Source organism: Rhodotorula paludigena (assembly GCF_050403205.1).
Source record: "Rhodotorula paludigena JCM10292 DNA, Rt_paludigena_JCM10292v1_ctg39, whole genome shotgun sequence".
Taxonomy (NCBI): Eukaryota; Fungi; Basidiomycota; class Microbotryomycetes; order Sporidiobolales; family Sporidiobolaceae; genus Rhodotorula; species Rhodotorula paludigena.
Window position 1 is genome coordinate 151,606 of NW_027481419.1, and position 23,986 is coordinate 175,591.

At 63.3% G+C, this 23,986-nt stretch overlaps 8 protein-coding genes across 8 annotated transcripts; 2 read left to right on the plus strand and 6 right to left on the minus strand.

The window, feature by feature from the left end:
* Nucleotides 1-113: 113 nt before the first annotated feature.
* ALG12 (dolichyl-P-Man:Man(7)GlcNAc(2)-PP-dolichol alpha-1,6-mannosyltransferase) lies at nt 114-2,101 on the minus strand (the record flags this gene model as incomplete). Its single annotated transcript, XM_076650721.1, has 7 exons — nt 114-693; nt 755-990; nt 1,052-1,161; nt 1,223-1,462; nt 1,518-1,691; nt 1,751-1,889; nt 1,946-2,101. 7 exons carry the CDS (start codon nt 2,099-2,101, stop codon nt 114-116), a joined length of 1,635 nt encoding a protein of 544 aa, XP_076503772.1.
* Nucleotides 2,102-2,287: 186 nt separating this feature from the next.
* Nucleotides 2,288-5,643, minus strand: RAD24 (Rad24p; the record flags this gene model as incomplete). Its single annotated transcript, XM_076650722.1, has 11 exons — nt 2,288-2,622; nt 2,703-3,021; nt 3,136-3,294; nt 3,392-3,525; nt 3,577-3,650; nt 3,756-4,154; nt 4,280-4,706; nt 4,782-5,010; nt 5,073-5,254; nt 5,318-5,534; nt 5,605-5,643. 11 exons carry the CDS (start codon nt 5,641-5,643, stop codon nt 2,288-2,290), a joined length of 2,514 nt encoding a protein of 837 aa, XP_076503773.1.
* A 264-nt stretch (nt 5,644-5,907) lies between these two features.
* On the minus strand, nt 5,908-8,420 carry ERV46 (retrograde cargo receptor ERV46; the record flags this gene model as incomplete). Its single annotated transcript, XM_076650723.1, has 14 exons — nt 5,908-6,047; nt 6,238-6,323; nt 6,415-6,484; nt 6,573-6,654; nt 6,714-6,735; nt 6,817-7,059; nt 7,137-7,234; nt 7,320-7,450; nt 7,558-7,683; nt 7,748-7,792; nt 7,857-7,941; nt 8,064-8,137; nt 8,227-8,269; nt 8,373-8,420. The coding sequence occupies 14 exons, from the start codon at nt 8,418-8,420 to the stop codon at nt 5,908-5,910; spliced, it is 1,293 nt and encodes a 430-aa protein (XP_076503774.1).
* A 667-nt stretch (nt 8,421-9,087) lies between these two features.
* On the minus strand, nt 9,088-9,844 carry JCM10292_003872 (uncharacterized protein; the record flags this gene model as incomplete). Its single annotated transcript, XM_076650724.1, has 6 exons — nt 9,088-9,165; nt 9,240-9,316; nt 9,411-9,468; nt 9,542-9,573; nt 9,649-9,687; nt 9,769-9,844. The coding sequence occupies 6 exons, from the start codon at nt 9,842-9,844 to the stop codon at nt 9,088-9,090; spliced, it is 360 nt and encodes a 119-aa protein (XP_076503775.1).
* A 39-nt stretch (nt 9,845-9,883) lies between these two features.
* Nucleotides 9,884-12,305, minus strand: JCM10292_003873 (uncharacterized protein; the record flags this gene model as incomplete). The annotated part of the gene is made up of 13 exons (XM_076650725.1): nt 9,884-9,987; nt 10,090-10,234; nt 10,370-10,629; nt 10,766-10,865; nt 10,939-11,052; nt 11,150-11,242; nt 11,305-11,377; nt 11,455-11,543; nt 11,603-11,613; nt 11,676-11,715; nt 11,778-11,859; nt 11,978-12,006; nt 12,123-12,305. The coding sequence occupies 13 exons, from the start codon at nt 12,303-12,305 to the stop codon at nt 9,884-9,886; spliced, it is 1,323 nt and encodes a 440-aa protein (XP_076503776.1).
* A 641-nt stretch (nt 12,306-12,946) lies between these two features.
* JCM10292_003874 (uncharacterized protein) lies at nt 12,947-13,563 on the minus strand (the record flags this gene model as incomplete). The annotated part of the gene is made up of 3 exons (XM_076650726.1): nt 12,947-13,207; nt 13,286-13,347; nt 13,425-13,563. 3 exons carry the CDS (start codon nt 13,561-13,563, stop codon nt 12,947-12,949), a joined length of 462 nt encoding a protein of 153 aa, XP_076503777.1.
* An 830-nt stretch (nt 13,564-14,393) lies between these two features.
* Nucleotides 14,394-17,606, plus strand: JCM10292_003875 (uncharacterized protein; the record flags this gene model as incomplete). The annotated part of the gene is made up of 13 exons (XM_076650727.1): nt 14,394-14,464; nt 14,551-14,759; nt 14,820-15,009; nt 15,074-15,292; nt 15,352-15,547; nt 15,610-15,728; nt 15,792-15,970; nt 16,049-16,561; nt 16,623-16,781; nt 16,845-16,907; nt 16,970-17,145; nt 17,208-17,269; nt 17,333-17,606. 13 exons carry the CDS (start codon nt 14,394-14,396, stop codon nt 17,604-17,606), a joined length of 2,430 nt encoding a protein of 809 aa, XP_076503778.1.
* A 511-nt stretch (nt 17,607-18,117) lies between these two features.
* Nucleotides 18,118-23,940, plus strand: JCM10292_003876 (uncharacterized protein; the record flags this gene model as incomplete). The annotated part of the gene is made up of 19 exons (XM_076650728.1): nt 18,118-18,549; nt 18,603-18,719; nt 18,778-19,305; nt 19,360-19,714; nt 19,778-20,144; nt 20,200-20,345; nt 20,424-20,879; nt 20,947-21,100; nt 21,159-21,248; nt 21,306-22,160; nt 22,219-22,375; nt 22,433-22,635; nt 22,691-22,802; nt 22,858-22,941; nt 22,994-23,036; nt 23,090-23,205; nt 23,266-23,524; nt 23,600-23,695; nt 23,765-23,940. 19 exons carry the CDS (start codon nt 18,118-18,120, stop codon nt 23,938-23,940), a joined length of 4,746 nt encoding a protein of 1,581 aa, XP_076503779.1.
* Between the last annotated feature and the right edge of the window lie 46 nt (nt 23,941-23,986).

The window sequence follows — 23,986 nt, forward strand, 5'->3', positions numbered from 1 at the left end:
TCACTGGCGTTGTGGCATGCCCGCGCGAAGATGGAGAGATGAACGACATTGCGATGCGAGCGATGCGATGCAGCGCGAAAAGCGCGGGTATACCCACTCCCTCTCTCTACGGTCTAGACCACCTTGTCGTTCTTCGCGAACCGCACGACCTTGACGCGCGGCGTCGTGCGCACCGCGTCTCGCCACGAGCCACTCGCGAGTCGCCGCCTGTCGAATCCGGCAAACTCGCCCGACTCGTATAGCACCTCGACGCCCGGTTCTTCGCCGAGTTGCGCCTCGCCCGCGTCCACGAGCGCATAGTCGAACCCTTCGCGCTCGAGCGAGGCGAGCGAGCGACCCTCGACTTCGCTGCGGTCGAACGCGACGACGGGCTGCACCGCTTGGGCAGTCTTGCCCGCGCCGTTGCGAACGCTCTGCGGGAGGTACCACGCTGCGTGCTCGGGCGCTGTGTGCGGCGAGTCGAGCAGGACAAAGTTGCTTGCACCGCTCATCTTGGCGGCGGTGCCGACGTGGACGCGCACAGCCTGCGCAGACTTCGGGCCGCGCGCAGAGGCGAGGTGCGAGGAGAGGAAGGTAACGGCGGAGAAGCCGGGGTAGTTGTGCGTCGAGGCGAGGAGGCCGAGGAAGGTGAAGAGGAGGTTGAGGGCGAGGAGGGAAACGAGCAGGGTTCGGCGAAGGAGGCGGGAGGACGTGCTATGCGTGGATTGACTTGTCAGGAATCGTCACTTCAGACTGAAAGCGTGAGAGCACCCACAGGGAGCCGATGGCGACGATTCCCGCAGCGGCTGCGGCGTTGAACGCGGGCACGACGTAGGCGACGAAGCGCCATTCTTTGTGCTTGAGACCGCTGAGCAGCGCGACAAATGCGAGACATGGCAACAGGAGGCGACGGGTGCGGCGGTCGGCAAAGAGGGAGAAGGTGGCTGGTGCGAGCGAGAGGTGTAGCAGCTTGGGGATAGCCGAGGTGAAGTAGTAGAGCGGAGGCGAGACCTGTGGCAGCACATGTCAGCCGAGCTGCGTGTGGCTTCATGTCGAGTCTTGCACAACGTACACCCCAGTCTTCCGATTTGCCCTTCACCACGTTAAAGAGGAAAGCTTGCCCTTCCGGCCACAGCCAAGTTGAACTCCGACAGAAGTGCGTGTCGACTGCAGCGCTGAGGGCTGAAGATCGTGACATGAGCGCGGTGTGGACACGCCGACGAGCGTACAGGATTGAACGCACCAAGGCTACCTGCTCCCGATAGTGCGCCGGCGAAGACAAGCTCTCCGAGACCTACCAGTCCGCGTGCGAGGTGCTCAAGCGCGAAGGGTACAACGAGCGCGACGAGCTCGAGCCGAATGACGGTTGCGGCAAAGGTGAGGAGGGCGAAGGCCGCGAGAAGGTGATGCCGAGTCGCTCGGCGAGGCTTGACGACTGAGGAGAGGCCAGGCGGACAGACGAGGAGGCCGAGAGCAACTTGAACTGCAGTATGCATGCGTCAGACGATCATCGAGCGTAGACAGCCGTGTGGGCGCACCGAGAGGGACGGCGAGCATGTTGGGCAGGGTCCTGCCAGCCCAGAACGGCACGTGAAACTGCGTCGCGGCGAGCAGCGCAAAGTATTTTGCGACCTTGGCGCCGTAGGCTGCACGGACGCAGCGGGAGAAGAAGACGAGTGAGAGAGCGGAGACGACGGCGAGGGTGAGGCGGACTGGAGGGAGACGGCAGGGTCAGCTCGATCGGGCAAATTGGGGTAGCAGGGACGCGCACCTGCTATCTGCACTTCCAGCCCAGACTTGATCCACCCGCAGGACGCTGCCCATCGCACAGGAAGTGCCGCCAAAGCCGACAGCGCGAGCGGAGCAACAAACGATCGCGGCACGGCGCCGGCGAACTCGAGGTGGTCGAACTGCGCGGTGAGAGCGTTAATAGAGCTCTGTCCACCGTCTCAGCCAGTCTACGGACCTGCTCGAGCTGTTGCGGGTCGACGCCGTGCACGACCAAGTCCCTCGCCGCGTGCAGCGTAAAAGACTCCTCGACCTTGGTGGGCGGGACGAGGACGACGTGCGCCGCAAAGACGAGCACGAGCAGCGCCTCGTACCCTCGCACGTGCACCCGCATCGCGTAGGAGCGCGAAGTGGAGCGGAAAGAAGGCGGTGCGAGCGATCGAACGACGACGATGAAGGCATTTACTGGCGCAGACTGCTTCCTGGAGGCTGTGCAGGCTTCCAACGTGCATTCAAGGAGCTACAGAACGCGCCTACCGAGGAAAAGCACGTGACATTGCGACCGTGTCTCGACAGAACCTCAGTCGACAATGTCGTCGTCCGGGTCGTACAGCATCTCGTCCTTTCTGCGCCCCCTGCCTCCCTGCGTGCCCTGTGGAGCACCAAGCAGCGCCGCCTCTCCCGCCTCGGCATCATCCCGCTCCTCGTCAACCTCCTCGAGCACCCGCGCACGTTTCATCCCCCTCGGCTCGCTCAAGTCGACCGCGACGCTCTCCGTGGGGCCCTCGCCGACATCGACTTCGTCCTCGTCTGCGTTGGCGTCCTTCTCGCCGAGCGCGGCACCCGTCACGCCACCTTGCGCGGCGCTGTCGAGCGGAGGGAACGTTGCAAGGTCGAGGAGGAAGGGCGAGACGGCTGTGCGTACAACGAGTTGGCTTCAGGTCAGCAGAGTGTTCGTGATACTGGAGTGACCAGAGACGGTGCCGGACACGCACCGACGGGCTTGATGACACCAAGCCAGGGAACCACCTCTTGCAGCACCTTCCTCTTCTCTCCCACTTCCCCCAGTACGCCCCTCTTCCCCGCGACTTCCCCTTCCTCCTGGGCGACGGCGCGCGCCGCCCGCCTCGCCTCGAGCGCGAGCACCTCGTCCGCGTCCTCCTCGTTCTGGCGCTGCAGGCGGAGCGACTCCCACAGTTCCGACTTGCGCAGGACCTGCTTGCGCCGCGGGACGGGCGAGGGGAGCGAGAGGAGCGTGCTCCGGACCGAGAGCTGGAACCCGTAGAGGGATGTGAGGGGAAGGCGGCGGTAGGCCTGCGAAAGGAAGTGTGCGTGAGGGCGCGTTCTTTCAACAACAAGAAGGCAAGCACCAGCGCAGCGCGTCATCACGCGCGCACGTAGCAAGCCATCACTGAAAGAACCGCGCACCTCTTCGCCCTCGCTCTTCCCGCTCATGACCGCATCCGCCGCGCTGAGCGCCTCGCCGATCCCGACGCACTCGTCGATCTCGTTCGTGAACGGCGGATAGTTGTGGTGCAGGTACGAGAGGAAAATGTCGGCGTCGATAGGGGCTTCGGCAAAGACGGCCTGCGAGGAGCAAAGCGCGTTAAATCGTGAACTCGCAAACGAGGTCCTTGCCTCGAGAGCCGAGATTTGTAGGCTCGATGAGTCAGATGTCACGTACGTCTGGATCCACCTTGCTCGGCTTGCGATCCCACTCTCTGCGCAGGTGCCGCGGCAGCTTGTCACACTCCCTCTCCTGGACGATCCCCGGCCGTCCCAGGTCCTTCTTGTCGTCGTCGGCCGACTCGCCCCAGCCTGCACGTCATCGTCAGCGCAGGTGGGTGACAGAATGGATGATGGGCGCACGCTTGTTGTAGAGGACCTTGCCGAGCGCATGGAAGATGAAGAGGGACGACTCGCGCGCCGTGACGAATTGAAGCCTGCCGTTCGAGGGAAAGAGTGAGCACAACGTCTTCCCGCGCGCACACCCAAACGCTGCGTGTCCTCGCAATCGCGCGGAGTGAACGGGCATAGCCGCGACTCACAGCTTCTTGACCCTGTCCTTCCCACCCGCCTTTCCCCCTCCGTTGTCCTCATCGCTGCTCTCCCCTCCCCTCTTCCGCTTCTTCCTCCCCTTCGCCCCTTTACCCGCGCCCTTTGCTCCCAGCCCCAGGCTCGTCGCATCGCCGCCGCCCTGCGTCGTGAGGAACTGCAGGCTCATGAGAGCCGAGCGGATATCGCCCGACGAGTGCTCGATCAGGAGATCGAGCGTCGCGAGCGAGGGGCGTGTTGAGGGATCTGGCACGAATGGGGCGGAAAGGCTGGAAGTGGACTTCGATTTCGACGATTTCGAGCGAGAGGTTGTCGAGGCGGAGGGCGGGTAGATGCGGTCGAGGGTGCGGACGAGTGCTTTGCGCATGATCGTCTTGGCGATAGGATTGAATCTGCGACGGGCGAGGGGTAAAGCATAGTGAGCGGGCGAAGCTCCCGAAAACCCCACCGGATCGCGGCCGGCGAGTAGCGCGAGCGCGAGAGCAGGACTGCCCCCAACAAATACGTGACGACTTACGCTATTTCTCGGCAAGCCGGGTGCTGCAGCACCTCGACGCCGCACACGCTCCTCGCATCCACGCTCTCGCCCCTCCTCCCGCTCCCGCCAATCCAGCCCGCCCCGCCGCCCTCGTCCGACCCAGGCCGCGCAAGCGCCTCGCTCACGACGAGTACGAGCGGGCACGAGACGCGCGGCGAGGTGAGGTACTGCTGCAGCGCCGAGCGGAGCGCGAGGCGCGTCGGCCAGTGCGAGATGTTCGGGAGGTCTTCGAGCAGGATCAGGCGGCGGGTGTGCGCGCTCGGTGGCTGCGTCGAGCGTGAAGAAGAGGGTGCGGACGAGCTGGAGGCGGATGGTAGGTCGAGGGGATCGGGCCCAAAGTCCAGTGCGGGAGCCATGCCCGCGCGAGCAAGGAAGCTTGAGAAGCGCGAGACGAGCGAGTCACGGGCTGTGAACGCAAATGCTTCCCGGAATGAGCACTACCCGAACGCAACCACGGATGGAACAGCGGAGGAGAACGCACATTCTTCTGCGAGCTCGACGTTGGTTCCCTCCCTCCACTCGACAATCTCGACATCCTTCTCCTTTGCCAAGATCCTCAGCGCAGCCGTCTTGCCCGCGCCGGCAGGACCGGAAAGGACGAGCACGCGGCGGTACTTTGCGAGGTGCTTGGGCCGTCCTTCGAGCGCAAACGCTTCGAGGAACCACGACTCGACGTCCGAAAGCTTCTTGGCATGCAGCGCGAGGTCGTCCTGTCGCGCCCGTAAGCGTCAGTCATCAGTATGAAGCGTTACCAGACGCTGGAGCGACGCACACGGTCCCGGGGCGCGTATTTGTCGACCCAGAGCTCTTCTGTGCTGGTCAAGTCGGCCTCGAGGTCGCCCTGCTCGTCGCCCGGATCTTGCGCAAGCGCCTTCCCCTTCCCCTTCTTGTCCTTCCCCTTCGGCGCAGGCGGTGGACTAGAGGAAGCGAGGTCGACGTCGTCGTCGTCGGCCGCTGCAGCAAGTGGGGGCAAAATGTCAGCACTCGCGGGCGGATATGCAGCCGGGCGGCACGCACTCAGGTCAAGTACGGCAAGCTGCTTGCTCCTGGCCTTTCCCTTCGCACGCTTGGGCGTCGGCGGACGCTTGAACTCGTCCCCGTCGAGGTCGTCCTCGTTCAGCTCGTCTGCACTGTCGTCCTTCGCGCTCTTCTTGACCGGCTTGTTTGCCTGCGAGCTTGTCGATGCCGGCAGCGCCTTTGGCAGGAAGGACGAGATGGAGAACTGGCGCAGCGGCTGTCGATCAACGAGAGGAGCTTGAGCGGTCTGAGCAGCGCTGGGCGATGTGAGAGTGGCAGGGACGCACGGCTGGGGACTTGCTCGTGTCCTTGCTGCTCTTGCCCATCGCCTCGAGCGCGAGACGGCAACGCAAAGGGCGACAAGGAGCGAACGAGGCGGTGCTCGGCTGTCCTTTCGCGGCTTCGGCGACTCGCCGTGGATGCTCTCTTGCTGCCCCGGCCGTGCTTGAGCAGAGGAAACCCGAGCGCTACCTTCTTTCGGGCGCACAACGGACGCGACAAGTCGGAGGCATTCAACGCTCGAAGCCACTTTGCGAAGCTGTGCGAAGGAACGCTCATACTTTGCCTCCAACTGCTCTCCCACCCTGCGACTACATCATCTTGCCCTGAATCGCCCCAAACCCGAGGCCCGCCTTGGCCTGCTGCCCGCCGGTCTTGATCCGGTTCCGGCCCGAGTAGACGAGCGAGTCGACGACGCCGGCAATGGTGAGCACTCCGCCAATGATGGCGCCTGTAGCGGCCAAGTGCGAGTGGAGGCGAGGCACGGACGGCGGTGCGCGAGCGAGAGCGAGAGTGGATGATGCGTGAAGGGATGGAGGGCAGGAAGACGGGGAGGTGATGGAGGAGTACGAGGCAAGGTTTCGCCACAGTCAGCTCGCGCTTTCATATGAGATCGGTTGTACAATGAAGCGTGGACGCACAGGTCGAAGTGAGGAAATGCGCCAAAGACTGGCGCGTCTCGCGGTGAATGACCTGGAGCGGCGAGATCTCGTAGTTGAAGAAGAGCCTGTGCACGCGCACAAATGCACGACCGCAAGTTCAGCGATTGGCAATCAGCGACAAGTCTTGCACGGCCGGACGGATCGAGCGAAGCGCACCCTGGCACGCCGGCATAGCCGTGCATGGTCGAGTGCCCGCCCGCCTTGTCGTGAGGGCTCTTATTGCTCACTGTGCAAGCGACGAGGAATCGCGGTATCAGCATGCAATGCGGTAGAAGAGGCAAGCTTTGCAGAAGAGAAGCGAGCGCCAGACGCACAGTCTCGCTCGTACTGTGTCACCGAGTACTGATGCGTGCGCAGTTCACGCCCGTCGAGGAACTCAAACTTGGTCGAGACGACCTGTGGGCGAGAGGACGGATCAGCAAAGCAGAAGACAAGGCAATCAGGTCGAGGCGGACCTTGAGGAAGTACTGGAACATGCTGCGAGAAGGTCCGTTGTGCTGACGGTCAGCTCCGATACACTGGAAGGAAGCGAGACTGTGATCGGAATCCTCGACGCACTAGTTCGACTCCTCCGTGTGCGCCCGGATCCCATCGAGCGGGTTGACGATCCCCAGGTTGCGCTTGGTCTCGTCCGCGCCCTTCCACGCGCCGTGCCCGACAAACTCGGCCTCGGTCTCGCTCCCGAATGAGAAGGCGTGCAGCTCGTGCCCAAAGTCGTGCTTGTGCTCGGCTTGGAGGTACGGCACGAGGTCGTGCACGTGCATCGCGTTCGACTGGAAGGACCGGCCGGGCGAGAGGTGGCTGCGCGGGTGCTGCGAGTCAGCATGTCCGGAGGGACGAGTGCGAAGAGGCGATCGCGAAGAGAAGCGAGGACGCACAAGTTTCCAATGACCCGGTTCACGCGCACCTTACCCGCAATATTGCACCCCTCGTTCGCCTGCTCCTTGATCTTGGTCGACCAACCCTCCGACACGCACTTATTCGTGGCCCACCGTTCACAGCGTCAGCCGCCGCCTTCGTAGCGGCGAGCTTCGCGGGTGACAAGCGAGGAAAGGACGCACCTGCTCAACCGAGTCCGGGTTGACAAAGCTCCAACCGCGGCGGACGTACGCCTCGCGCACGTCGTCACACGAGTTGCAGCACCCCGGGTTTGGCCCGTCGGTCGGCGGCGTGCCGCCGTAGCAGGTCCCGCCTAGTTTCGAGAAGACGATGTCCGTCAGCTCAACTTCTATCAGAACCCCGTCGCGAAGTCGAAGTGGTCCGACCGTGCACGAGGGAAAGCGGAAGGCAGCGACGCACAGTATCCCTCGGCCTTCTGCCTCGCAACCCGCTCGACGTCGCCCGTCAGCTCCTTTCCCTTGATCGCCTCCTCGATAAACTTGCCGTCTGCGCTGATGCGCGTCTTGAACAGGTCGTGGTGGACGTCTGCGGTGTGCGCACAGCGGGTGAGCGGGAGCGGCTGGGAGGATCGCGTACGAGAGAGACGAACCGTTCTGATGCTCGCCGGAGATGTCCATGATGTCGACACTCAATACTGTCGCGCAGCGAGGGTGAGCGAGGTCAAGCTCTGTGCACCCTGTGAAAAGTCAGGGACGCACGATAGCAGGGCACTCGCGGAAAGCTGATGTTGAGGTTGACGACGAGCTTGTCCCCTCGCGTCTGGTCAACCACGATGGACGGTTCCTGCGGACGCGCATACGGTTCAGCTGGCTGTGTCCGCACTGACGGCATTCCCACTACGTGACCGAGTCTCTGCCAGAGCCTCTGATCGCGACGATGCGAGATGCCGCGCCGCGGGAACGCACCATGTGCACTCGTCGGTAGTCGACCCATTCGTACAGGGTGAGCGAGAGGATGAGCGCGAGGGACACGAGCGTTACTGCAGAGTTCTCTGCAGGCGTCAGTGCGCGTGCTCCTGCGAGTGTGAGAGCGACGAGGTGGGGAGGACGAGGCGAGCGAGAGACGCACGTGCGCCGCCAAAGCCCGTCTTAATCTTGACGTCCTCGAGCGTCTGCGTGGGAAGTCTGTCAGCTATCACCACGTTCCTACGAGTGCGCGAGCCGCCGCGAGATGCAGTTGCTCGCCGCTCGACAGAGTCCGAGGACAAGGCGCACCTTGCCAAAGGCGTCGATGCCCTTTACGCCGCCGAACCTTCGTCCCATGGCTGCTGATCCTGCTCAGCGTGCGCTCCAACGCTCTGTGCGAGGTGCCGGGCGGCGCGGGAAAGTGGGGAGGACGCGCGGGAGGCGGCGAGTCGGGATGCGCGATGGGAGCGAAGGAAGCAGCAGGGGCGTCCCGAGCTACTCAGCAGAGTCAATCAAGCCTCGCTTCGAAGCGTCAGCGGCAGACGAGGAGGCGAGCAGGAGCGCCAGCGGCGCACGAGGCTGACGGGGGCCGCGGACACCGCAACAAACGCACACACAGCGCCAGGTGCAGCGTGCAGCAGAACAAAGCGACTCTCAAGCCCTCACAGTGCTGTCCAAATAAAGGCAAGAGCGAAAGACCGAGGAAGGAGAGTCGTCTTCCTCCCTCTCGCTCGCTCGCACCTCGCATTATAATATGCAACGAGGACCGGCGGAGGTTGAATTCCCGCCTGCAGGAGTCTGCCTTCTACCACGTCTACTGCGCGCGCACATACTGCGTTCGTGCGGCGAATACACCGAGATACACGCCCCTCCCCTTTTCCTTGTACATGTTGAAGCCAGCGAGAGAATCCTGCGACGACGACCCGGCGAGGTCAGCACGACCGCACAGATCTCCAGGCACCCCAGACAGCCAAGCCGAGCGACTCAGCGAGACGCGACACGACGCACCCTCCCTCTCGTGTTTTTACTTGATCTCGTCGAGGTCGTCGCCCGTCGGCGCAACCTTCTGCGTCTTTTCCTCCGCAAGCACGTTGCGCGGGCCCTGCGTGTCGCGTCCTCGCTTCGTCAGCAAACCCGCTCGAGGTGCGTCGGGGAGGGGAGAGAGCGGGGGCGCACCTTATAGTGCCGGCGGCCGCCGAGGAAGAACCACGAGAGGGCGATGATGAGGACGGCGCCGGTGACGGGCGAAGCGTCTGTGCGCAGCGCAAGCATGACCCAGCATCAGTGCATGCGTGCTGGGAGAGCCAGCCGCGCGGCCGACGCCGGGGCCTGGGAAGCAGTACGCACAGTTCATCGTCGAGGCGAGGACGGGCAGCGCGACGGGCAAGCTGAGGATGACGCAGACCTGCGAGATGCGCTCAGATCGTCAGCACACCGTCGCAGACAGCGAGCCATCTACCGCGAGAGGTTCGACGCACGGTGGCGGTCCAGCCGACGGCGAGGATGCGGACTGTGGGCGCGCGCGCGGCAACATGTCAGCAGAGTCTCGACAGCAGAATCGGGCACAGTGTCGAGAGAGACGTACCAGTCCATCCGAGCCAGCCCGTGCCGAGGTAGAACGGTCCTGCACACCTCCCGAGCGTCAGCCTCGACTCGGTCACGCACGTCGCGCGAAGGAAGGAGCAGCAGCGGCGCCGCAGCGCACCAGGCTTGAAGTTGACTTCGGGGTGGTTGCGGTGGATCATGTGCGCGACGATCGAGAACAGGTACGAAGAGTCCATGCCGAGCGCTGCTGTGCAGGGCGGCAAACCGAAACGGGGTCAGGACGTGACTTCAACGGTAGAGCGGGAGAAGGGGGGGACGTATAGGGCAAAGATGGCCTGGACGGCGACGTCCGACGCGAAGACGAGGAGACCCATGAGTGCTGCGTGGAGCGAGCGAGGGTGCAGTGGGAGGGAGCGGGAGAAGCGCAACAGTGTCAGCACGTTCTCACACTCGCCACCTCGCTATTGCCGCAGCGACGTACCGGCAATGACCATGACGAGCCACACGGCGTTGATGGGGACGTGGTTGGGCGCGAGCTTCATGAAGAAGCCGCCGTCGGGCATGCCGCGGTCGCGCGAAAAGGCGTGGAACGAGCGCGCGTTGGCGTGCGTCGCGGTCGCGACGACCTGTCGACGTGCGCGCGGAGCGAGTCAGCGTGAGGTGCACGCATACGAGGAGGCGTGGACGGAGGGCAGCAAGACGCTCGCCTCGTCCCGCCGCACATGCGCTCCAGGCCCCACAGACGGCCGACGAGAACGCACCTGGAACGCGATGAAGCAGATGAACGCCCACAGGACGTAAAAGAGCGGGCGGGGCACGTTCTGCCACAAGATCTGGGCGGGCGCGTAGCCCGACACGCCAAAGTCGCCCGTGTCGGCCATGTCGCCCGCGCACAGGACAAACACAATGTTGTAGATCCACCCGGCGATGCCCGTGCCGAGGACGGCGATCCAGATGGCGGCGGGCGCGGCAAACTGCGCGCGCTTGACCTCCTCCGAGATGTGCGCAGTCGCGTCGTAGTCTGTGCGACGCAGTGCAGCGGGACGTCAGCTGAATGCTTCGCTTCTGCGCGACAGCGAAGTCGGACGGGCAGCGATGCCGCCGCTTCCGACCCGGCAGCGGCGGTGAGCGCTCGAGCAAGTCGAGCTGCGACGCACCCGTCATGGTCCACTGGACCGAGAGCAGTCCGAGGAGGAACGTCAACCCGTCACTGCTCCAGCCCGACGCGTTGATGTGGTGCGTGAACGTGTAGCTCGCCTGCATCCGTTCCCTTCTCGTCAGCCTCTGCCTCTTTGCGCGCGAGGAGGAAAGGGTGAGGGGAGGGACGCACCGAGTTCTTGTTGTCGGTGCAGGCGAGGAGCGAGATGACGACTGCGATGACGGTGCCGAGGTTGAAGAAGACGAACGTGCGGGTCATGGTGGAGAGGAGCCGCGTGCCGACCGACTGCAGGCACGCGGCGAGCGTCAGCAAACAGTGCAACTGAGCATGAGAGGTCTCTACAAGCGCCTGATATGCAGACGTGATGCTGAGCGAGACGCACGTTGAGGGTGCCGTGGATGAGGAGCAACCCGAGGAAGAGGAGGTACGTCTGCCAGTGGTTGGCAACGAAGCGGCCGTTGGTCGAGAGCGAGACCTGCGAGCACGATGCTGGAGTCAGTCCAGAGACTCCTTTCCAACGAGGCAGGCCAGACGCACGGCGGCAAAGATCATCTGCGACAGGCCGAACTCGGTCGAGGCGACGCCGGCCGCCTGGCCGAGGAGGTTGAGCCTGTGCGCAATACGAGAGGCTCAATACTGGAGCAGCGCTGCACGGCGCAGAACCGGCGGTGGGACGCAGCGACGCACCAGCCGACGGACCAGCCCATGAGGGCGCGGTGGCGCTTCGGGACGAGGTAGACGGAAGCCGAGTAGAGACCGCCGTTGGTCGGGTAGGCCTGCGCGAGCGGGCGTCAGGAGCCAACACGGAAAGGACTAGCAGGACGACCAGACGGACGGAAACGAGTTCTGCGAGACGAAGAGGCGGTCAGTGAGGGCTCAAGCGGCGGTACGGAGTAGATGGGGCTCACCTGCAATCGAGGTGCCGAGGCAGAAGCACATGACGGTGCCCTGCATGTCCATCCAAGCGTCAAGATCACCGAGTCTGGCGAAAGGGCGAGAGGAGGGCGCACGAGAAACCAGCACCAGACGACGCTGGCGGGGCCGCCGAGCGAGAAGGGCGTGTTGAACGTGGTCACGACCGACGAGGCGACACTGCGGGTACGGAGCGAGGGTGTCAGCGGCACTCGGCGGGAGGTCGAACGCTCCGAGCACATTCGCGGAGCTCTGGCTCGACCGGGCGACTGCAAGACCGCGAGGACTCTAGGCTCACCCCATGATGGAGAATGCAAACGAGATGGTCTGCGAACGTCTGGCGAGTCAGCAAGGACTACGCAAGGGACAGCAGCCGTCCAGGTCCCTCTTTAGGACCCAGTACCGCCGCAAGTCGCGTTCCCTCTGGCCTGTTGCCGACGCACGCTGAGGTTGGTGAACTCGCGCTTGAACTCCTGCTTGTAGCCGAGGCGGGCCAGGATGGCCTCATCGCTGCCGGCGGTCGAGTGGACCTCGTCGAAGTTGCCGGGGAGCGGGACGTGGGCACGCTCGCTCGAGGGCGAGTGCTTTTCGCCGCTCCCAGAGATGCTGCTGGCGGACGACTGCATGGCTGTGTGGACGCGCGGCGGGTGGCTCGAGAGTCGCTGCGGGAGGTCGGAGAGCGAGGACGATCAGCGCAAAGAGGGGGAGGGGAGGGGACACGGGGAGAGGGCGAGAGGGCGCACGGGGACGAGTAGACACGCGGTGAGGGCACAGAGTCTTCCACGAAGCTCTCCTGGCAGCTGGCGGGGCGGGTTCAGACGGCGAGGAATGCGGGAGAGGCACGCGGGCACCCCGGCCACGACCCCCGACCACACGATCAAAATGCAAATGGCACGCACGCAAGGACAGAGGACAGCGGAACGCAGGTGCAGGGCTTCCCTTTGCTGGGTACTAGCGCAACTCACGAGAGAAGAGAGCGCCTCGCCTCGCTCGAGGAACGTGCGCCGCGAGATGACGCTCGCCACAACATTCTCTTCGGGACCAGCGCACGCTCAAGGGGTCCTCCTCCTCCGGCTCGGCTCGAGAGATGCGTGACATGCAGAGTGCATACGAGTACAGACAACAGTGCGAGCCGACCCTGCTCGAGCAGAAGCACGTCAGCGGGACGAAGAACCCCTGGATACGCAGAGACGAGCCAGACGCACCTCGTCGACTCTGGTCGGACACCTCCGGGACTCTCCCGCCACCACGCGCCGTTCGTCCCCACTCACACCGCGCGCTTCTCGCCCAGCGCCGCACCCCCTGCGGCGGCCGCGCCGATCTGCCCTCCCTCCTCCTGCGCCGCACCCGCACTCCCCGCCCTCAGCGGGTTCTCCTTGAAGAACTCGATCGGCGTCCTCCGATCCGGCTGCACCGCCTGCGCCTCGGCGCCCAAGTCGCTGCCCCCCTTTTGCGCAGAGACGACGCGCCGGTCCTGCTCCGAGAGGGTGAAGAGCGACGCCGTGTGCGCGTCGACCCACCGGCGCACCTGCGCGGCGCGGGACACAGAGCGGGGATGTCAGCGCGCAGTGCTCGAGAGCTGGAAAGGGCAGAGAGGCGGGCGCACGGGCATGAAGACATGCTCGCGGGGACCAAAGTCGTACAGCAGCACGGCGTAAGCAGTCAGGCCTGCGTGCAGTGAGCCATCCACTCGGGTCAGCGAGTGTCACACTATCGCGCGAGCCAAGCAAGCGTCCAGCACGCACCGGCAGCGAACGCAAACGAAGCGATCTGCGAAGCGCGCGAGAGCGGGGTCGGCGCGACGTGCTGCGGGAGCTTGGAGGGCGGGATCGGGGGCGGGACGATGGGCTTGGGCGGTGCGCCGCGCAGGGGACCGATCGGCATCGTTGGCGGCGGGGGGAGGGGCGGACGAGGAGGAAGGAGAAGGACGAGGAGAGGGTTGGGCAGCGGCTGTACCGCTCTCAACGTCGAGCTGACTTGCAGGGGCTCACACGATGTCGCAAAGGTGTTCAGTGGGTCCTTTGGCTGCACTACGGGCTCCCCGTGGTCTGGCTCGCTCTTGACCATTTTCATCAGTTGGTTTCTTCCGCCTCGCCCACCTCGCTGGAGCCAGCCGCTGAGCGTCGGAAACTACTTGTCCGCTGCACTTGACGTGCTCATCTGCCACAAGCGAGCGTGCGACTCCCGGGGGCCCCGTGCGAGGCTTGAGCGGCGCCGCGTCCGTCTCTCCGGTGCACGAGACGGCAGCGTCCGTCGCTCCTGCCTTGAGCGCGTGCTGCGCCCTGATGCTCAATTGCGCAAGTGTCATGCCATGCGAACCTGGTCAGCACCTCGATTGCGGAGAGGGGGCCAGACGCTGTTCTGATTCCTTCGCCCCTCTCCCTAGACCGGCGCGATCGTCCCGACAGGACGGGACGGACGGACAGGACTTTGCGAGCCTTGCACGGACCTTTGCGGGCACTGGCCCACGCACCGGCGGCGACCTCTCCTGCGCACGATTGCTTGGCTGCGCTCAAGCTGCGTGTTTTTGGCTGTTCGCAGTTCTCTTGTCTGCGGATCCTGCTTCTGGCTTGCTCCCCTGCCTGCTACGTCCTTCTTCGGTTGGTTGCAGGCTTGACGAACGCTCGACTACCGCCTGTCCCGCGACGCCCACGCTCTCCGCTCGCTAGAACCGGCACTCCGCCCAGACGAACGCGAGCACGAACCCGCTCGACATGGCGGAAGAAGGTGCGGGCAAGCGCTTCAGCTTGCTGATGCATGCTGCAGGACTGATCGTGATCTACTCGTGCGTGGCCCGCCATACTTGACCTCGTCGCGCGCCCGGATGAAGCGTTCGCGGTGCTGATTTCTTCGAGTAATGCGGGCACGCAGGCTATACGGCATTCTGCAGGAGAAAATCATGAAGAGCTCGACCTACGGGCCGAACGACGAGCACTTCACCTCGTCGTCGCTCCTCATCGTCTTCAACCGCCTCTTCTCCATCTCGACGGCCCTCGCGATCCTCTACTTCAAGTCGCGGCGTCAGCCCGAGCACGGCTCGTTCCGCCAGCGTCTGCGTCCCAGGAGCCCATACTACGCCTGTGAGTTCTGTCTCGCCCCCGCATTCTCGCGACTCTCGCTGACATGGGCATGCGAAATAGACGCGAGCGTCGCCGCATTCAATTTCCTCTCGACGACCTGTCAGTACCAGGCGCTTCGCTACGTCTCGTACACGACCCAGTCGCTAGCCAAGACGAGCAAGATGGTCCCCGTGCTCGTCGTGGGCGCGGTCGTGTGGAAAAAGACCCATGCGACGAGGGAATGGGTCGCGGGAGGTGTCATTCTCGCTGGGTGCGTGCTCGCCTCGACAATGTGCTGTCATCGCGAAGGAATGCAACTTAGCAGTCCTTCGCAGCTGTGCGACGTACCTCTTCTCGTCGCCGCCGGTCCCGCATGGCTCGCATGCCGCGGCTGCCATCGCAGCTGCGGACGACTCGTTCTGGGATGGCCTGATAGGCGCAGCATACTTGCTCGGATACCTCTTCTTCGACGCGCTCGTGTCGACAACGCAGGAGCGCGTCTTTGGCCGCAATCCTTCGTCGTCCGAGCCTTTCGGTCCCGAATCGCCTGTCCTGTGAGTTACGCCCTATGCCTCTCCCTGTTTGTGCCACACTAATCCCGAGCAACCCGCAGTGACCAGATGGCCTGGACCAACGTGTTCGCGCTCCTCATCGCCATCTTCGCATCGCTCGCCTCGACTGCGACCGGCTCGTTCTGGTCGAACCTCGAGCTCCTCCTCCTCGACGGCCGCCTCTTCTTCGACGCCTGTGTCTTTTCGGCTGCGAGCGCGCTTGGCTTGATCGTCCTGCTCAACACGATCGCTTCCTTCGTGTGTCCAGCTCTTGTCGTGTGCAAAACGTCTCTAATTGACGCCAAGATCTCCACCCGCAGGGAGCGCTCACCTCGTCGCTCATCATGACAATCAGGCAGTTCCTCTCAATCCTGGTCAACGCCGGGGTCTTTGGCACGTGGTCGAGCACCTCCGCCTTCGGCTGGATGGGCGTCTTCTGGTCAGTCCGGCGGCTGCTTCCCCGCGCTTCAACCGTCTGTACTCACCTTCGCTCGCTTTTTAGGGTCGCGTCCGGTGTCTGGATCAAGATCAACAAGAAGTACGACCCGCCGAGGGCGCCGAAGATCGTCTTCGACACGAGTGAGGAGGGCAAGAACCCCGCGGAGAAGGATTCGAGCAGCGCTAGCCTTCTGTCAGGTGACGAGGCGGCGGCGGAGCAGAAGACGCCACGAGGAAAACAGCGTGCGCATTCCCCTTGATCTTGCTGACCCAGCACGATGGTCTGACGTTGGCCCCTTGCCGAACTCTCGCTTCGCACAGTTGTGATGCAGTACCTTGTTCCCCTCGCCGTCCCCGTCGCCATCGCCGTCCTGATCTTGCCATTCCTTGATGTTGGCGCCCCGAACCTCAGCTCGCTTTCGCTGAGCGCGCCGAGTTCATACGAGGCTGCGCCTGTGCTCGACCCGCCGACACTCCCGCTTGTCGAGCCTTTGCATGTCAAGACAGAGGTAGAGGACGAGGAGCCTGCCTTCGCCGTCGACGAGAACCCCCCGCCGACACTCGCCGCGTCTGTCGAGCCTTCCGAGGCCGAGGACGAAGACCTCCTGAACGTTTCCGATGCAGCCGAAGCGTCCGAAATGGCCGTCGCCATCGAGGGCGGCAGCTGGGACGCCCAGCTGCACAAGGCGCTTGCGCCGGCGTGCAAGGACGAGATCGAGGTTGTGCCGTATCGCTCGGAGCTGCGGACGGGGTTCGTCTCGTACCCGCGCAGCGGCAACAGCTACTTGCGCTCGCTCGTCGAGCGCGCGACGGGCTACCAGACCAGCTCGATCTGTGCGTACTGATCGCTCTCCATGCAGCCGCACTCATGACGCTGACAGTTGAACTCTGGCAGACTGCGACCGCAATCTTGCGAAGACGTTCCGAGGCGAGTGCAACAAAGCGCTGCGCTATTTCGTCAAGAGTCACTTCCCGGCCCTGCCGCGCTTTGTCAGCTCGCGCGACGACCGATGGACCGAGTTCTACAAGAACTACGATCAGGTTGTGCACGTCGGTGCGTGCTGACCTCGGCTTCCTCCAGCATGTCGAGTACTGATGATTTTGTATGGCCAAACAGTGCGGAACCCGCTCGATGCTGTTGCCTCATGGTATCATCTCCGCGCTACCAAGACGGACGACGGTGCGCCTGCAGCATCTCCTGATACCCGCTGCTGCAGCTGACGCCGCACTTTTACTCGGCAGGGCTGAATCATGAAGCGAAAGCCGAGCTTCCAGGAGATCGCTTCGGCGACTTGCAGCGTGAGGAAATCCTCGACCTTGCCCGGCGGTGGCGTCGGCACTCGGTGTACTGGCAGCAGGCACCTGTCTTGACCCACACGCTGCGATACGAGGATCTCAAGGCGCAACCGGTACCAAACGTGCGTTGCCTTGTGGGGTGCGCGGTAAGAAGCGATCCGCTAAGTTGCTCGGCCGCATGCAGATGATGGCCCTCGTCTCGTTCCTTTTGCCGGACGAAGACCTGCCGCCCCTGGAGGACATTGCGTGAGTCTCGTTGCTCATCGAGACTCCAAGCGATGAATGCGTTGACCAGTCTTCCCTCGTCAGCTGCATCGCCGAGCATCACGAGAACCTGCAGGCGTACCACTCGCGCCGTTCGTCCGACTTTGCGCAGTGGGACAAATACGAGCCTTCTCTCCGCGACGAGGTGCTCGACATTGTGCGGCGCCCGTTCTGCTCGTTCGGGTATCACCGCATGCTGCTCGATGTGCGCGGCAACGACCAGGCCGTCGTCGACGCAATGGATGGGTTCTGCGATGACGTTGGGATGCAGGCCGAATTCGACGAGGCAGCCGAGCACTGGGGACCAAACGACGCGTGAATGGGAGCTGCTCGACAGGAAGTCGAAGGCATTCCCGCCTGTCCGCATACGTAGATGCCGCGCTGGTCGCGCCTGGCTCCTTGTACACACTCTTTATCGGTCTGTCATTGCATTCAGTCCTTCTGTAGCACCATTTGTGGCTGGATAACTGAGGGAGCATTCGGCCTTCTCAAGTGAGGCGGTCTCTGCGCGGCCCTCTCCACGGTCTGAAGTGCACATACGCTCTTCGACGATCAGAGGGACCTTGGGAGGGAACGATGTGTAGGTCTGCTTAAAGCGGAGACTGAGAAAGCGGCCTTGCTCCTGCCCTTCTCGCTGTCCTCGACTATCCTCCTGTTTGCTCCTCGCTCGACCGATACCAGATTTTTGGCTACCGCTACCCAATGAGACGCGTCGCAATGCGCGCACTCTGCTCGATTGACTTCTACCCCACATTTGTGCCTCCGAGTCCGACGCGATGGCCGTGCTTCACCTCCTTCCGCGCTCGCTCGCATCTGAGCGCGCAGCGAGAATGCTCGTGCTCGCTGCATCTGCGCAATCTAGCGCAAGCAGCTCTCCAGACAGACCCTCAGTGCACCCAGTCGTCGCGCTTGCTCCCCACATTCTCGTCGGCGCGTGCATCACCTCGACGCTCGCCTGGCTCGCCTGGGTACATGTCCGCGCAGGTCGCAGGCGCCGGAGAGGAGTCTCTGCGGGGCGCGTGCAGGATGCGCAGGACCGAGAACCGCTGCTCGGCGCACCAGACGAGGCGACCGACCCAACTGAACCGAACGGCGCGAGCGAAGGGCAGGCGCCGACTGGGTGGGAGCTGGTCCTGGAGGCGTTCAAGGTCCTCGTGGCAGTGGCTCTCGTGGGCCTCAGCTCGGCAAAGATGCTCGCGTCCGAAGCGGGCAGGAGCTTGCGGTGGTCGAGGGTGCTCGAAGGCGGCATCATTGCGCTCTCGGTGTGTCCTGTTACCTGTCAAGCCTAGCATCGAGCTGACGGATCGTATTGCAGGGCTATCTGACCCTGACAAGTGCCGCCGAGGTCCTCGACTACCGCGTCAAGGAAGTCGTCCGCGCCCAGCAGGTCGTTTTGAGCGTATCCTTGACCGCTCTGACCCTGATAGCCGATGTCAGTTTGACCATCGGCCCTGCAATCACTGACTCGCGCTGACTGAGCCTCTTCGCAGGTCCTCCCTTTCGCTTTCATCGCTCACCCGCCCCTTTCCTCCGTCTGGCGCATCGGCTTCGCCCAAGCCACCTTGGCTTCAGCGCTATGCATCCTTCTCCTCCTCACGCCGCCGCGCTTTGTCCCGCGGATACCGAATGCGCGGCCCAACCCCGCCCAGATCGCCTCTCCCCTTTCGAACCTCCTCTTTTCCTTCCTCGAGTCTCGTATGCTGCGCTTCTACATCGCCTCGTCCGGAACATTGAGTCGGGTCTTCCACCTCGACACCGGTGTCCCCGACTTCAAGTCGTTCGTACCGCCGCTGCCGGACATCCTGCACTCAAGCTACGTGCTCGAGCGGTTCCGCTGGCTCGGCGACGAGCCGAAGGGCGACTTTGACGACGACAAGCATGACGAGCCGAAGCGCAAGCCTACCGTGGGCACGGCGCGACATTTCGCCTGGCAGCACAAGCGGGAAGTTGCGATCATCCTGGCTTTCGCGACCGGCTGGATCGCGTGGATCTTTGTCTCGCCTCTTTCGATGAATCTCGTGAGTCCTCCAGAATCAGCATGCTCGATCTATGCTCACTCGCTTCGCCTGCAGCTCCTCCGCTATGTCCAGCAATCCGAATCGCCGCCCTTCGGTCTCTCGCCTTACCTCTTCGTCGTCCTCATCTTCGTCGCCCCAATCGCGTCTTCCGTCTGCTTTCAGTCCGCCCTTTATCGCCTCGCACAGCTCGGCCTTCGCTTGCGCGCGCTGCTGGGGCACGCCGTCTACGCCAAGCTGCTCCGGATCAAAGCGGGCGGCGGCGGGAAGAAGGCGGAGGGTGACGGCGAGGCGGAGAGCGAGCCGCGTGAGAACGGGGAGAACGGGCAGGCGAATGGGAAAGGTGGGGTGAAGGGAAAGAAGAAGGGCGGCTCGGCGGGCGGTGGGAACGAGGCAATCGGGAGGGTCAACAGTGCGTGCTTGCGCCGTGCGTCCGAGCATGCACAGTCTCTGACCCGCCCTCTACTGCGAGCAGATCTCGTTGGTACCGACATCGACACCATTACCGGCTCTCTCCCCTCGACTCTGCAGCTCTTCGGCTGCGTCCCAAAGCTGGTCGTCTCGATCGTCTTCCTCTATTTCCTCCTCGGCTGGTCGACCTTTGTCGCCCTCGGCGCCATTGTCGCTTTCGCCCCCGTCTCGCGCGTCGTCGCAGGCAAGTACGGTGTCGTGCAGGGCGACATCCTCAAGGCGACCGACCGGCGTATCACGCTGGTGCAGGAGCTAATCAACTCGATCCGGACACTCAAGATGTTCGGGTGGGAGAAACCGAGCATGGACCGCATCTTCGACGCAAGGGACACCGAGCTTGAGCGGATCAAGAAGCGGGCAAAGGTCTACGCGTGCGCTGTCGTCCTCCTGAACGAAATGAATCTCCTGACTCGATGTGTATCGCAGCGGCATGATGTTCCTGTCGACGGGCATCCCGGCTGTCGTCACCCTCAGCACCTTCGGCACATACGTCTTCCTCCAGAAGCAGACGCTCGCCGCCTCGACCGCCTTCACTGCCATGAGCCTCTTCGGCCTTCTGCGCGAAGCCGTCAGTGCGTCTTGATCTCTGATTTCTGCGAGATTCGCCGCTTCAACACCTCTTGCGTTCGCGCTGATGCCATTCCGTGCAGTCTCCGCGACTTTCCTTCTCTCGGCCTTCATGCGCGCCGGCGTTTCGCTGGAGCGGATCCGCGACTTCCTCGACAATACCGAGGAGCTCGACGACGAACCTCGGCGCTTCTCCCGCACAGCTGAACAGAAGTCCGGCTCGAAAGACAAGCCGGATGCTGCGATCGTCGTCGCTGCGAAGTCGAAGTTCCGGTTCTCGCGCTACAACAGCAGCGCCTTCACGCTTAACCTCAGCAACGACCAAGCGCAGAAGAGTGCCAGTAGCGGCAGTAAAGGCGACCTCGTCTTCCCCCGCGGCAAGACCACCCTCGTCGCCGGCGACGTTGGGTCAGGCAAATCTGCGCTCCTCCTCGCGCTTCTCGGCGAGCTGCATGTCTCGAGCGGAGGAGTCGAGATCCGCACGGAAGGTGGCGAAAAGGTCAAGACGTCGTATGCTGCGCAGAGCCCGTGGCTGCAAGGTGCGGCTCCTCTTCCGTTGTCTGGCGCCAGTCTATCCGAGCGAAGCTGATGCGAGGTGTCGCGCAGACACGTCGGTCCGCAACAACATCCTGTTCGGCGAGGAGTACGATGAGGAGCGGTACAACGAGACAGTCTTTGCGTGCGCGCTCGAGGACGACCTCGAGGCGCTACCCGAGGGCGACGAGACTAGGGTGGGCGAGAAGGGCCTGTCGATGTCTGGGTGCGTCGCCCTTCGCGTGAGCGAAGTCGCTGGCACTGATTGAGTTTGCGCCGCACAGAGGTCAGAAACAGCGCATTGCGCTCGCTCGTGCCATCTACGCTCGCAGTCAGATCGTACTGCTCGACGACGTCCTTTCCGCGCTTGACAGGTACGTCCCTCAATCCTGTGATTCAATAGTTGGCACTAACTACCCTCAAATCTACAGCAACATGGTCTCGCACGTCGTCGAGAACTGTCTGAACGGCCCGCTCCTCGAGGGCCGCGCGGTGGTCCTTGTCACGCACTTCGTCAAGCTGTGCGTGCAGCGCCTTACGACCTGCGAGCAAGTCATCAAGCTCCACGATGGCAAGGTCGTGAGCGTCGGTCCGCCTTCGGGCTCGCTCACGCCAGGCGGTAGCCGCATGACCCGCTCGAATTCGTCCGACTCGGTCCGCAGCAGCCGAAGCGGGAGTAGCCGCATGCACGACGCCCATATCAAGCATGGTGGCGGCGAGAAACACGACCGCGGAGACTCGTCAGGAGACGGCACCGAGATCTCCTGGAACGTGTATCGCAAGTACGGCCGCGCGATGGGCAGCTGGAAGTTCTGGGCGCCGTACGCCGTCATCAACATCATCGCGCACGTCTTCATGCTGGCGCAGGGCTGGTTCATCGGGCGCTGGGTCAACGCGCCGGACCGCGACTCGCACGCCGGGCGCTACTTCGGCCTCTACGCTACCATTCAGCTCATTGCCTCAGTTTCGCTCACCGCAATGTACCTGTACCTGATCTGGGGCGGTATCCGCGCATCTCGCATCCTCCACACGCGTCTGACCGCCCGCATCTTCGCCGCACCGTTCCGGTTCTGGGACCGCACACCGACCTCGAACGCCATCAACCGCTTCTCGAAAGACACCGAAGTTCTCGACACGGAGCAGGTCGAGAATCTACAGCCTGTTCTCGATTACGCGCCGCAGGTCCTTTTCGTCGCCGTCATCATCTCGGTCGTCTTGCCCATCTTCCTACTTCCTGCCGCCGTCATCAGCGGTGTCTTTCTCTGCATTGGCCGACTGTACATCCGGTGCGCCTTTCTCGCCGACGACAAAGATGCAGCTGAAGCTGATCAGCTATTTCTGCAGTAATGCTCTCGCCGCGCGCAAGGAGGTCGCCGCGGCGCGCTCGCCGCTCTTTTCGACACTCGGAGACTCGACCTCTGGCGTCACCACCATACGCGCGTTCGGTCGTGAGAAGCACTTTGCTGAGCGGTACAAGGCGCAGACGGACAACTACAACAAGGTGCGCTGCTCGCACGCCTAGTTCCGACCGTTCTCACTGATGTCCGCCTTAATGCAGATGCAACTGTACGAGGAGGGTCTCGACCGCTGGTTGGAGGAGCGCAGCGACATGGTCGGCGCGACCGTCTCGTTCATCGTCGGGTTGCTGTGCTTGTCGTCCGGCCTCAGCTCCGGTGTCACGGGCTTCCTCATCTCGACCGGCCTCGAATTCACTTCGCGCATCCTCTACGTCGTGCGCGCTGTGAACAAGAACGAACTGAGGTATGTCGAATTTCCTTTCTCCCTGCTCTCACCTGACTGACCTTTCCCGGCGTAGTCTCAATTCGGTCCAGCGTATCATCCAGTACAGCACCGAGATCGAGACCGAGGAGCCACACAGCGACAAGCTCGAGCCGCCGGCGCACTGGCCTGACGCGGGTGCAATTCAGGTCTGTTGCGACCAAGTCTTATACTTTGTTCCTTCACTGATTCGCGCCTCTTCAGTTCGAGCACTACTCCGCCAAATATGCCGAAGACTCGGAGGATGTGCTGCACGACCTCTCGCTGGATATCAAGCCTGGAGAGAAGGTGAGTTACGATGCTTCAGCTCAGCCTTGCATTACTGACTAAGTGTCCGCAGATCGGCATCGTCGGTCCTTCGGGCTGCGGCAAGAGTACCTTGTGTAAGCTACAGCGTGATTGTGCACCTCGATCCTACTCACCAGTCATTCTGCAGCCCTCGCCCTGCTTCGCTTTATCCTGAACTCGGGTGGGTCCATCAAGATTGACGGTCGAAAACTCTCCGAGACGAATCTCGACGCCATCCGCTCTCGCTTGACGCTCGTCCCTCAGGTAGGCCCCAGCTGCCGTAGTTCTGCGTAGGCCAAGCTGACAACACGCGAGTACGTACAGGACCCGACGCTCTTCTCTGGCACGCTGCGAAGCAACCTTGACCCTACCGGCGAGCACGACGACGCGACGCTCTGGAACGCACTCAAGCGGAGCGGGTTCGCCAAGGTCGGCAACAATGGCGACGAGGACGCGCACGGTCTCTCGCTTGACACGGCCGTTTCCAGCGGCGGCAGCAACTTCTCGCAGGGGCAGAGGCAGCTCGTGGGGCTGGCGAGGGCACTCGTCAGGAGCTCCAAGGTCGTCATCATGGACGAAGCGAGTGAGTCGGGGCATCGAGATCCTACACCATTGCGCCGGCCATCCGTGCTGATCCTTTTCATTGTCTCGTTCACAGCCGCAAGTCTCGACAACGAATCGGACGAGCTCGTGCAGCGGGTCGTCCGGGAAGAGTTTGATGGCTGCACGACCATCACCGTCGCGCATCGTCTCGGTGCGTGTGGCCTCCCGCCTCGTCTCGCCCCCCTCGCCTGCGCTGACCCCTCTCCGTCTCGCTGCGCAGAGTCTGTCATCGACTTTGACCGCATCCTCGTCCTCCGCGCCGGCCGCATTGTCGAGTTCGACGCGCCGCGCACGCTGCTCGACAAGCCCGCAGGCGACGGCGCGTTCCGCGACATGGTAGAGGCGACGGGAGCCTTCAAAGAGCTGTATGAGCGGGCAAAGGGGACGGCGCGGTAGAGCGCTCTCGGTCGGACGTTCTGCCGTGCAATCTTCATGTGTGCTG